The sequence below is a fragment of the Equus asinus genome, chromosome 2, assembly GCF_041296235.1.
Source record: "Equus asinus isolate D_3611 breed Donkey chromosome 2, EquAss-T2T_v2, whole genome shotgun sequence".
Classification (NCBI taxonomy): Eukaryota; Metazoa; Chordata; class Mammalia; order Perissodactyla; family Equidae; genus Equus; species Equus asinus.
Window position 1 is genome coordinate 13386391 of NC_091791.1, and position 12592 is coordinate 13398982.

Genomic DNA, 12592 nt, shown 5'->3' on the forward strand with positions numbered 1-12592 from the left:
TGGCTTCTTTCACTTCACATAATGCTCTTTTGAAGTTCATCCATGTTACAGTATCAATCCTTCATTCCTTTTTATGGCCGAATAAGCTTCCATTATAGACTATAGCATGATTTTGAGCTCCAACACTATGATCCCTTTTGCTTTTCAAACATCTGTTCAACAAACACGTAATGAGCACTAATTAAACACAAGGCAGGTGCTGGGAGCATGGTCAAGAAACCGGTGGCCCTGTGCTTCTAAAGCAGTCCTTTCCAAAGCTGTCCCTAGCGGTCCCTGCGATGATTTTAGGAAATGCACTGCTGTGGGCATGGGGAGAAAAATAAGTAACATCAAACTCCAAAGTGAGAAAGATACTGTCTTTTTAATGCTCTTTAAATCCTAGGGGCCGGCCTGGTGGCACAGTGGTTAAGTGCACATGTTCCGCTTCTTGGTGGCCCGGGGTTTGCCGGTTCTGATCCCGGGTGTGGACATGACACCACTTGGCAAGTCATGCTGTGGCAGGCGTCCCACATATAAAGTAGAGGAAGATGGGCACGCATGTTAGCTCAGGGCCAGTCCTCCTCATAAAAAGAGGAGGATTGGCAGATGTTAGTTCGGGGCTAATCTTCCTCAAAAAAAATAAAAAAATAAAAAAAATAAATCCTGATTAACCAAAGAGAAGTCTCACGTGATACCAGGGTGTCTGCAACCACCTCTCATCCTCCCTTTTTAACAAAAGGCTCACACTTTCAGCAGGCAACTGTATCTAGTTGATACTGAACAACATTTTGTTTTAATGTATCCATTTTAAATTGCTTGCTATTTATAGCAAATTATAAGGCTTTTCCATTTAAGTTATTTAACATTTTCTTTCAAATAAATTCACTTATGTTTTTAAAAACTGAGTCAACTCAAAGAAAATAGTAAATAATATGCAGGTGATATGCAGACTCAAGGAACTCATTTGGTAATGGAATGACTGGTGTTTGGAAAACACTCACTGAGAGGCTGTGGTCTGTCACATTTACTGCAAGGCCAGTGTGGGATTTTTATATATGTTTGGTGCCTTCTTCAAAGGACCAGGCTCACTACTGAGCACTTAGCTTTACTAATCGACAGAAAACAAATTTGAAATTTGTCCCAATTCTCCCAATTTTGGGAAAAGAGGGCAAAAGGGAAGCCCACAACACCATCCCAAAGGTTTGCTGGACACATGTCTTACCCACTTGGCTTACTAACGGACTAAAATTGCATTAACAATTTCATTTCATGCAGAAGCCAGAAGACTCTATCTGAGACTGAAATAGGAATGAGATCCTTTTACAGAAATAGTAGAAACAGTAGTCCACACAGGTTAACAAAAAAGTCAGTAGGAAATATGGAAATAAATATCTACCTCCCCGAGTGGATTACTTCTTTTTAGGATGGGGTTACAAGGAGACAAAGTGTCGCTTCCCCAAGTATTCAGCTACTCCGAAGCCATAACGGTAATGTTCTCCTCAGAATCCGGCCGAGGGACCCGACAGGGACATTTACACATGCAGGGTCCCCTAAAGGCCAGGAAGCTGTGGCTCAACCGGGACCCCGTCCCCTCCCTGCCCGCCGAGGCCCCGCCCCGCCCGCCGAGGCCCCGCCCTCTCCGTAGGCTCCGCCTCCGCCGCTTCTCCCTCGGCCCCGCGGCTCCCGCGGCTCCCGCGCACACTGAAGATGGCGGCCGCGGTGGGAAGGTTGCTCCGGGCTCCGGTGAGTGGCTGCCGGCTGGGGGACAGGCGCGGAGACACTGCGGTGGCTCTGGGAACGTGCTTCCCAGACGGGATCCCGCTCCCCTGCGGCCTGAGGGCCTTTCGCCGTTCTTGGAGGATGTCAGCGGGTAGCGGACCTGGAGGCCTCCTCCTCCACCGCCCTTCCCCCACCCCTCCTGCGGTCCCTTCCCCAGTCCCTCCTGGCTGCGAACCGCAGGTCTCTAGTCCCCTCTCCACCTAAGCACCTGGTCCTGGAGGCAGGCGACCTGGCCCCTGGTCCCGGTTCTGTGACCGACTCTATGACCTTGGACAAGTTTCGCCTTTCTGAACCTCAGTTTACTTTCCTCACCTTAAGGTAGAAAGAATGGTGCCTCCTTCATCAAGGCGTTGCTGTGAGCGTCCGCTACATGCTGGATGGAAACCAAAGAGCTAGCGTGCAAAAGGCACTCCCCCCCGGGGCCCCGCGTCTGTCCCCGCGCTTTTCTGCCAGCAAAGCCTGGTACCCTCTTGCTTCCCACTCTCCCGTTTCTCGTGGCGGGTTCAACGCAGGCTCTTTCTTCTTCCTGAGTCATGCTGGACCCTGAAGTTGAGCAAACATTTGCCTTGAGCCCTGTCCAGATTTGCCCAGAAGCTGAACTTTGCTCTACTTGTTTGCCTGTATGAGGGCCTGGAAGGGCCTTGTCGTGTCTAAGGAGGACCTTGACGTGGGAAAACATTCTCAGCAGGTGGTGCTGGTAGAGGGGCCTGGCCTAGCGCCCTTGCTGTTTGAACCGTCTGTGTTGCTGTTAAGAGAATGGAGTCTTTATGTTCTTATAATTTTCTCCTCTGCCTTGCAGTCTTTTTTTTTCACTTGTATATTTTTAAAATAAAAATAGTATGTGTTTAAAGTGTACAACATGATGATTTGATCTATATACACATCATGAAATGATTACTACAGTCAAGCTAATTAACCTTTCTTCATGTAGTTACCATTTTTGGTGTGTAATGAGTGTATCTGAAATGTATTTTCTTAGCATGTTACCAGTGTTCAGTACATTATTATTGAGTATATTCAACATGCCTGTGCATTTTCTAGACTTATTCCTCCTACATAATTGCAACTTTGTATCTTTGACTAACATCTCCCCGGTACTCCTCCTCCTTGCAGTCTTGAAGGAGAAAGAAGCAGAAGGGGATGTTAAAAACATGGAGACTCAATCCATGGTCTTAGAGTTGTGGGTTTGGTATGTGGTTCATAGGAACAAGGACAGCTGAGGCCACCATTGGCCTGATGCCCTTTCAGCAGGGCCAACCTTCAGCCACCATTCTGGAACTACTTCCTAATATAAAGTGTTTCTCTTTCTAGATTGCCCGACACGTGAGCGCCATTCCTTGGGGCATTGCTGCCTCTGCAGCCCTTAGGCCTGCTGCTTCTCAAAGAACGTGCTTGACAAATGTATTGTGGTCTGGTTTCAATCAAGCGAAACTCGCCTTTAGCACCAGTAAGTGTTGTTACGCCTTGGTTTGTCCTAGGTAATGGAAACATGAACCATGTCTCTGGACGGGAGCTCTGAACCGTGGCTATACGTTAGACTCACCTGGGGAACTTTTAAAAACAGAGCACTGCCCCAGTCCCACCCCAGACAAATTAAGGCAATCTCTGGGGTGAGACCAGGATGTCAGGATTTTTTTAAAGCTCACCAAGTGATTCTAATGTGCATCGAGGGTTGAGAATCACACACTGCCTTGTGTCACATTTGCTTGTTGGTTGCCAGAGGTTTTGATCCTCTGTGTTGAGGAACATGGAGGGGCAGGGAGTCTCAGGTGCCTTCTGGGCTGCTGTGTGTGAAGGGGTGTGAGATGACTGGAAATGGACTGCAGATCATCTAAAGGCTTTTCGATTCAAACCTGCATGCTGGCTCCAGTTGGCCGCATTAGACCAGTCTAATGGACTCCTCCATGAGCTGAATGAAGCCTAGCTACTTCTTGAGGTTTACTCCATTCTCTAGAATGTGGAATTTACTAAGATCAGCCTCAGATAATGAATGGTATTTGAAAATGCCTCCTTTGGCTTTGTCCCAGCTTTTATTTTTTTTTTTGAGGAAGATTAATCCTGAGTAACTGCTGCCAATCCTCTTTTTGCTGAGGAAGACTGGCCCTGAGCTAACATCCGTGCCCACCTTCCTCTGCTTCATATGTGGGATGCCTACCACAGCATGCCTTGATGAGCAGTGCCATGTCTGCACCCTGGATCCGAACCGGTGAACCCCGGGCCGCCAAAATGGAATGCGCACACTTAACCACTGTGCCACTGGGCTGGCCCTGTCCCACTTTTTAAACAAGCATACGTTTAACATGTAATGGTTTGGGGGATATACTGTAGCAGAGCCTTTGTTTGTGGGTGAAATATTCCAAAAAGTTTCACGTTTTGCTATTCTGGGACTTTATAAAATTTCTAGTAGTGATTTGATGCTGTGGGTTTCAAACTTTCCTCATCACCTGTCTCAAACCCCCACTTCCGACATCTCTGGAGCCTAGGCATTTTGACACTTAATCTCCTTTGTCCCGTGTCCCCAGGTAGAGGCGAATCCTCCCCAGCTCTGACACATCTCTCATGTCCTTTCCTTTCTTCCTTTTCTCTCTACCACACCCCTCCCCTCCATACCTCTCACTTTGATAACTGAAATCACCTCCTAACATCGGTCTCGCCTCCGCCTGCTCCCCTCACCCACCCTGGGCCAGAGTCATCTTCCTAAGAACAGCTCACTCCTCTTCCAGCTCCTCCATGAAATCCCCCAGGGATTCCTTTATCTCTTGTTTGAAGAACAGACCCCTCAGCCTGATATTTAAGGGCCCTCACGGCGTGGCCTTCAGCCATCCTTGCTTTGCCTCCCACTCTTCTTGCTTCCACACACAGCACTTCTCTCTGTTCTAACCAAACTGTGCCAGGGGCTATTCCCCACACCTCCGTTGCTTCCTCTAGGCCGTTTGCCCTGTCCCATCTGGACTTGGCAAAATCGGAACCATATTTAGAACCCACCTCCAGTCTCATGTCTTCCTTAATTGCATCCTTACAATCTTCTGTCTTCTTGTTTTAGTTTCTAAAGCACTTTGAATTGAATTTGTACAATCTAGAACTATGGAACGAAAAAAAACTTAGCTAAGATCTACAGTTGAACTGAATCTTTTAATTAATTTATACTACTGATTAACTATTGCGAGAGGTTTAAATAAAATCAAATAGGTGCTTGATTAGTGATTGGACTATATATGTGTGTGGTTTTTTTCAGGTTCCTCATACCATGCCCCTGCCGTCACCCAGCACGCACCCTATTTTAAGGGGACAGCCGTTGTCAAGGGAGAGTTCAAAGAACTAAGCCTTGATGACTTTAAGGGGAAATATTTGGTGCTCTTCTTCTATCCCTTGGATTTGTAAGTGTAATTTCTACGATGCTGTACTGTCATTCTGAGTGTGAGCAGAGATCCCTGCTTCCACGCTGACACTTCCTGTCTCTGGGTTTTCTCGTTAAGGGCAAGGTTTTTGCTGACCGTTTATCACTGATGACCTTGTCGATACAGCCTGCATCTGTAGCTAATGTACAAGAGATAAGTTTAGGGGTGAATGGCATTCCTTTTAATGGGGTAGGGTTTTAATATGGCTCTATTTTATCTGCTGTGGAGCACTGGTTCCTGTAAGCCAGTCTGTGAGGAAGTTTTCACAGGTCTGGGGTAAAATGAGAAAAGTAAGGATAATAAAATGAATTTTCTTGTAAAGCTACTTTATTTAAATAAAATCTTTTTTTTTTTTTAAGATTTTATTTTTCCTTTTTCTCCCCAAACCCCTCTGGTACATAGTTGTGTATTTTTAGTTGTGAGTCCTTCTAGTTGTGGCATGTGGGATGCTGCCTCAGCACGGCCTGACGAGCGGTGCCATGGCTGCACCCAGGATCCGAACCAGTTAAACCTTGGGCCACCGCAGTGGAACGCATGAACTTAACCAGTTGGCCACAGGGCTGGCCCCTAAAATTGTTTTTTTATTCTTAGAATATACCTCCCCCTGCTTACTCTCATTTTTTGCATTTTTTGATACAACTCTTAAATAGAAAGATGATAAATCATTTCTTTTAACTGGACCTTATTCCTTCTGCCCTTTATTCCTAGCACCTTTGTGTGCCCTACAGAGATTGTTGCTTTTAGTGACAAAGCCAATGAGTTTCACGACGTGAACTGTGAAGTTGTCGCCGTTTCAGTGGACTCCCACTTCAGCCATCTTGCCTGGATAAACACCCCACGGAAGGTATGAGCATCATTCACCCTGCCTTTGCACTTACCGTCTTAAAAACGGAAATGATCCCATAAAAGACCAGCCTAGAAGTTGTTAATGCGTGATGAGTCCAAAGTGGGCTATTCATAAGTCCTAACCTCCTGGCAAATTCTGTTAAACTCTGTCCATATCTCCCTTGACATTGCATGTGTTTACTTCCCCCTCCCCTGGTATTTTCCAGGGTACAAAGGGTAACAGAGAGTGGGCTCAGGGCAGGGAGAACAGCTCAGGTCCATTGCCTCCCCTCTTGCCTGGCAGATCCCACATACCCTGCGTGGCATGTGGGATGGTGGTTAGGTTCTCTGATTTCATTGTTCTGCGTGATCAGGATTCTTGCCTAGAAACTTGCCTGGGAGAATCAAAATTTCCAGCTGTACCCCTGGACTATCACTATCAAATGATTCAAAGTATTTTTTTTATTACTCTTGCATTTTTATGCTTCAGAAATTAATCTTCAACTAAAAGAATACTTAAAGAATTAGGGGGTGATGGCCCAGTGGCCCAGTGGTTAAGTTAGCACGTTCTGCTTTAGCGGCCCAGGGTTTGCTGGTTCAGATCCCAGGTGTGGACCTACACATCACTTGTCAAGCTATGCTGTGGCAGGTGTCCCACATATAACATAGAGGAAGATGGGCACAGATGTTAGCTCAGGGCCAGTCTTCCTCAGCAAAAAAGAGGAGGATTGGTGGCAGATGTTAGCTCAGGGCTAATCTTCCTCAAAAAAAAGAAAAGTTAAAAAAAGGATTAGAAAAGCAAAGATCTCTCATATTAGCTGGGTTTAAATGCTGCCTCTGCCCCTTTCTGGCTGTGACTTGGAGCAAGTTACTTATCCTTCGTGTGCCTGTTTCCTCATCTGTAAAACGGTGATGATAATAGTCTCTACTGAGGATAGTTGGGAGGAGGAAGTGACTTAACAGAAAGAGCTTAGAGCAGCACTTGGCCCATTGTTGGTGCTCAGTTAGTGCTCCCTATTGCCATTATTGTTGGCCTCTGACATCGTGTTTCCTGGCCGAGAGTGTTGTGAGAACGCACAGTATAACAACCAGTCATGTTTGTGTTTTTGTTAGAATGGCGGTTTGGGCCACATGAACATCCCGCTCTTGTCAGATTTAACTAAACAAATTTCCCGAGACTACGGTGTGCTGTTAGAAGGTGCTGGTCTTGCACTAAGGTAAGATTCTGTTTCTTATGAACTTAAAATTGCTTTTCATGTTAGCATCATCTTACTTCTTAGGGGATTTATAAAGACCTTGGTAAAGCATTTTTAAAACCAAAAATCCTTAATTTTAGTCTTTTAATAAGCATTGATGGATGCCTCCTTTGAGGATTGGCAGCCTTTCGGAAATGGCTAGGACATGTTTCCCCCCATACCATGCTGGGTCTGTTTCCGAAGAAAGATATCAGGTGTTGATGGTTACACTGCTCCACTCTCCCTGATCATCTGGGAGCCACATGGGGGCATCCTCCTGGCAGCGGAGCTATCAGAGTGTTTGGAGAAGGGACGTCTAGCAAGGTAGGAGTCAGTATCCTGGAATGGTTAAGATCTCATACGAGCCCTGGAATCAGATTGGAGTTTGATTTTTTTTTTTAACTCAGCTACTTAATAGCTATATGACTTTGGGCAAGTTATTTAACCTTTTTTTTTTAAAACAAGATTTTATTTTTCCTTTTTCTCCCAAAGCCCCCAGGAACATAGTTGTGTATTTTTAGTTGTGGGTTCTTCTAGTTGTGGCATGTGGGACGCCGCCTCAGCATGGCTTGATGAGTGGTGCCATGTCCACGCCCAGGATTTGAACTGGTGAAACCCTAGGCCGCCAAAGCAGAGCGCACTAACTTAACCACTCGGCCACAGGACCGGCCCCTATTTAATCTTTTTGAGTCCCAGTTTTCCCAAAACTAAAATGAGAATGTACTTCCCAGGTTGGTTGTGAGGATTAAATAAGGTGAGGCAGCTGAAGTTTTTAGCACAGATCCTGGTAGCTGCTGTGTCCAGGAATGTATTTTCTGTCCTCATTCATTCTGTGGTTAACCTTTTATTCCTTTGAGTGCGAAAACTTTCCATCTTTAACAGTCCCACATTCAAATGCCACCTTCCTGGGAGGGATGAGAACGTAGGCCTCAGAATTGGCATCTTGATGGCTGCTGAGTGAAGGAGGGACTGGGCGGAACCTTACCTCCAGGAAGCAGGCAAGGACCCCACTTTGATGTGCCTCACAGTTTTGCTGGGGGCCAGCTTGAATCCACTTGCCTGCCCTCTTGTAGCTGACCTCTGGTCTGTTTTCTTTGTGGGTTACACCTGGAATTTTAGCTCTGGGAGCCACCGTGGAGCTTAGGCCTTTTTGACTCCAAGAAGATTACTGTCTTCCTTTAATAAACCAAAGTCTAGCTTTGACAGAGGTGACAAGGGAAGGAGAAGAGGAGTGCTGGCTTTCTCCCCCCAGGATCCCCTTCCCTGTAGAGTCTTGCTAATTTTGCAGTTACCTCCCTGCTGGTTTCACTATTGGGATTGACAAGGGAGAGGAGAGGAGCCGAGCCTGGCTTATAAGATAAGGCTTCTTTCTGGATCCGTGGGCCCTGCTCCATCCTAGCTCTGCATCTGTATCTGCACCATGGACTCAGCTTGGCTCCACTCTCCAGGAGCATGCGCCAGGACCTATCAGGCCTCAAAGCCTACACCCCTAAGGGCCTGGCCCAGGGAGGAAGAACCACCTTTTTACCTTGTGAGTTTTCTCTAACTCAGCTTTTCCCTGAGTGACTAACACTTGGAAAGCCACACCCTCTTAAGACAAACTGTTAAAACCTGTGAGTTAAACACATCTGAAATGTCATAGTAACACCAACCCTTATACAGAAGATGAACATGGGCCACAGGGCCAGGCCTCTCATGACAGTGCTGCTGGGTGATAAGCGACAGGCTTGGTTTGTGTTTAGATTTCTGCTCTGCATAGACTTAAGGGTAGTAGATTGTCTGCAAAGATTTTCCCATGGGATCCCCCCATTTACCCAAGGGTTCACTTATTTCATATTTCCTGAATATAGATAAAATATATCTCTGTCCTTTCCCATTGCCTATAGTTTCTTGCCAAGACTTGGTACAGCAGCCCAAAGAATGCTAATAAGTAAAGAAGCGTTTGTTCGCTGTAGTTCAGTGACTTTCAGATACTGTGTGAAATTCAGGTGACATTCAGGTCACATTTGTAAATGTGACCATAGTGCCATGGTGGCCTGGTCCAGTCTTCCTTTTGTTAAAGCACCTATCATCAATAAGAGATGATAAGCTTTTTGTGCAACAAGGAAAACCCCATTTTTAAGCATATGATAGCACTTAGTAAATGCTTTATTAAGGAGAATTAAAGACAGAGCGGGTAGAAGTTAGTTTTTCTAGCACTGGTACTGTTGAGGTACTAACAAGGATACATTCTGATGCAGAGGGCTCTTCATAATTGACCCCAATGGAGTCATCAAGCATTTGAGTGTCAATGATCTCCCAGTGGGCCGAAGCGTGGAAGAGACCCTCCGCTTGGTGAAAGCATTCCAGTATGTGGAAGCCCATGGAGAAGTCTGCCCTGCAAACTGGACACCGGATTCTCCTACAGTAGGTTTCTTTCCCAAAAACAGTGGGACCCCCACAGAGGGTCCCAGGCCCTCACTGCCTCAAGGGCTGCTGGCCTGGAGTATCCGCAAAAGGAGTCCACCCTTGGAACAAGGGTGCTGATGGTGTGCCAGTGGGTGAAGCAGCTGAAGGGTGGGGGTTGGGGGTGGGACCAGGCACCAGGCAGACTGTTAATGTAACTTTCATCCATGTATTTTTAAGGGAACAGACCAGTCTTTAAAAAGTTAAAGAACATAGGTTAAAATCGAGAACTTTCAGCTCAGTTTTGAGGCTACTATACAGTCCATCACTCAGTGAAATGTTGTTGTATTTTCAGATCAAGCCGCATCCCACCGCTTCCAAAGAATACTTTGAGAAGGTAAATTAGCACATCCTCCCACGTGCACCTGCAGCTTCTCACAGCAGAAAAGAGCCACAGTTGGAACTCACTTGTAGCATTTCAAAGATTATTATTTACAGAAGGCAAAAAACCACTTATGTTTGTATTCATAAATATTACTCTAAATGTTTTGTTTTTGTAACATTGGCTGAAACCTTTTAAACGTGGTTAGTTACTAACTTAAGTCCTTTACTGGTAACGTATTGATGGCCAGCTAGTTTATGTAGATTGCCTAGTTCACCTGTGTCTTGGATCATGTCTTCAATGGGAAAAGGAAACACTCTTCTTTCTTAGTCTTACTTGAACCTTAGTGTACAGCAGAGTAGTACAAACATTGAAAGCTTCTGATCAAGGGTCCTGAAATTTTCTTCATGAATTTCTTTGTATTAAACTGAATTTTCTTGTAAGGTAACAAAAATCATAGTTTTAAGTTGTTAGCATCAGGGGTCTAATTTAACTCTTGCAATGGATGTATATGTGATTGAAACAAATGTGAATCATATTTTTAAAGAAACATGGTGGCAAAGTGACTTAACTGATCATGCATGGTCCCCATTCCTGAGATTTATAGTTTATATAGATATTTTACTTATTTTGTTAGCTGACTTAATGTCTACATACATTTCTAGATATTGATTGGGTGTAATTATGAAGGATATTTATTGAATCCAGGTATTACATTTTGAAATCATTGTAGTTATTTTCCTTTCTGAAGTGCTCAATAGAAAGTATATAATAAAAAATAAACATATTTTAAAATATTTGTGTTTTAACACCATTCATTGTTGGTTCAGGTTATGTTGTGGGGCTCTAGTTTTCCTTCTGATTATATCAACAAATATTTATTGAGCATTTAGCTTGGAGCCCAAAAGAGGAATAAGATGCTGGCTGCACACCCAAGGAGCTCAGTGTAGGGGGCGAGAGAGAGACACGGAAGCCTTTGTTCATTATTTCAGTAAGTCCTTGAGTGCCTACCGTATGCCAGCTGCTGTTTCAGAGGCACACGAGTGAACAAAAAAAGACAACCCCCTTCCTTCATGCACTTACGTTCTAGAGGGGGAAACACAATAAACATAATAAAAATACAGAGAATGTTTGGAAGCATTCCAGTAAAGTGGAGCAAGGGGCTAGAGCAGAGGGTTGCGGATGTTCTGGATAGAGTCATCAGGGAAGGCCTTAAGGGAGAGTCAGTCTCTCCAGGTCCATTTTCTCATCTGTAAAACGAGGGCAGTAAGTGTACCTGTGTCAGGGTTTTGATGAGGATCAAATGAGATAAAACATGGAGAAAGTGAGGGAGTTAGGGGAATAAGAAGGTTCCAGGCAAAGAGCATGGCTGGTGCAGAGGCCCTGAGGCAGGAGTGGGTTTGGGGTAGATGAAGAGTTGAAGGGCTATGTGACGGGTGGGCAAGAGGAGAATGGTAATGGAGAGCCCAGAGTGCCTTATGGGCAGGCTAAGGAGTTGGGATTCTGTTCTGAGGTGGGGAACACCAGGGAGGTTTTGAGAAGAGTTACATAACTTGTTCTAAGAGATCACTGGCTCCTTTGTTAAGACTAGACTGTACGGGTCCTGAGGGGGCTGGGAAAACAGAGAGGTCAGCTGGGCTGGATTTGTGACATACTGGAGGGTAGAGCCAACAGACTAATACGGGTGTGCCAAATACTATGGTTCAAAAGATGCATTCCTAGGGCATAAGGGGAACATAGGAGGGGTACCTCACCCAGCTATGGGTGTCAGGGAAGGCTTCCTGGAGGAGGAAAAACTCGTGAAGGCAATAGAAAAGTGAGCCAGGTGAGCTGAGCAAAAGGAACCTCGAACTCACATGGGCCTAAAGGAAACCGTGAGCTGGTGTCCTGTTCCTGGAGGGAAGGGAAGGCAAGGCGAGGGAGAGAACAGGCCAGCTGGGTGTTACTGGCCCCAGCTGAGCACGACCAATGGACCCAGTGATGGCTGAGGGCTTTGACATGTTTTATCTCACTTGATCCTCAAGAAAACCCCTGAGATAGGTACTATTGTCCTCATTTTACAGATGATTATCTAAATAGGCCTGGAGAGACTGACTTGACCAGGGTCACACACCTAAGTAACTGGTGGCACTGGGTCCCTGACCCGGGACTCCTGAGGACCCCTGAGCGCCCCACACATCCACACCGGCTTCATGAACACGCATAACCCCCCACCCACCCCAGTGCGGGCACAGGGAAGGGGCAGCAGGAGGAAGGAAGGTGCATTTGTTCTCTACAAATGGACCCTACTTGATCTGGTGTTCCACAGAAGAACTCGATCTGCCCCAGTGCTGGAGAACGACTGTTGGGCCGAGAGAGAAGGCACCATATGCAGGGCCAGCTTCACAGGCTGGGCCAGGGCCCCACACTTAGAAGGCCCAGGTTTTGGTTTAATGCTCTAATGTTGACTTTTTGAAATTCTTTTCTTTTGGTAAGGAAGATTCTCCCTCAGCTAACATCCGCTGCCCATCTTCCCTTTTTTTGGCTTGAGGAAGATTTGCACAGAGCTAACATCTGTGTTCATCTTCTATTTTGTATGTGGGACAGCTCCACAGCATGACTGATGAATG

General features: G+C 45.7%; 1 protein-coding gene across 1 annotated transcript; it reads left to right on the plus strand.

Moving 5' to 3' along the window:
- Positions 1–1615: 1615 nt before the first annotated feature.
- On the plus strand, positions 1616–10782 carry PRDX3 (peroxiredoxin 3). The gene is made up of 7 exons (XM_014849241.3): positions 1616–1722; positions 3070–3205; positions 4994–5135; positions 5865–6000; positions 7095–7198; positions 9457–9622; positions 9957–10782. Exons 1-7 carry the CDS (start codon positions 1687–1689, stop codon positions 10005–10007), a joined length of 771 nt encoding a protein of 256 aa, XP_014704727.1. The 5' UTR covers positions 1616–1686; the 3' UTR covers positions 10008–10782.
- Positions 10783–12592: the final 1810 nt, after the last annotated feature.

Bases quoted from the DNA above. Each gene is read 5' to 3' on its own strand.
- PRDX3 (XM_014849241.3), top strand. From the start codon at position 1,687: ATGGCGGCCGCGGTGGGAAGGTTGCTCCGGGCTCCG. The intron at 1,723-3,069 runs GTGAGTGGCTGC...TTCTCTTTCTAG, and splicing joins GAAGGTTGCTCCGGGCTCCG to ATTGCCCGACACGTGAGCGC. The intron at 6,001-7,094 runs GTATGAGCATCA...TGTTTTTGTTAG, and splicing joins GGATAAACACCCCACGGAAG to AATGGCGGTTTGGGCCACAT.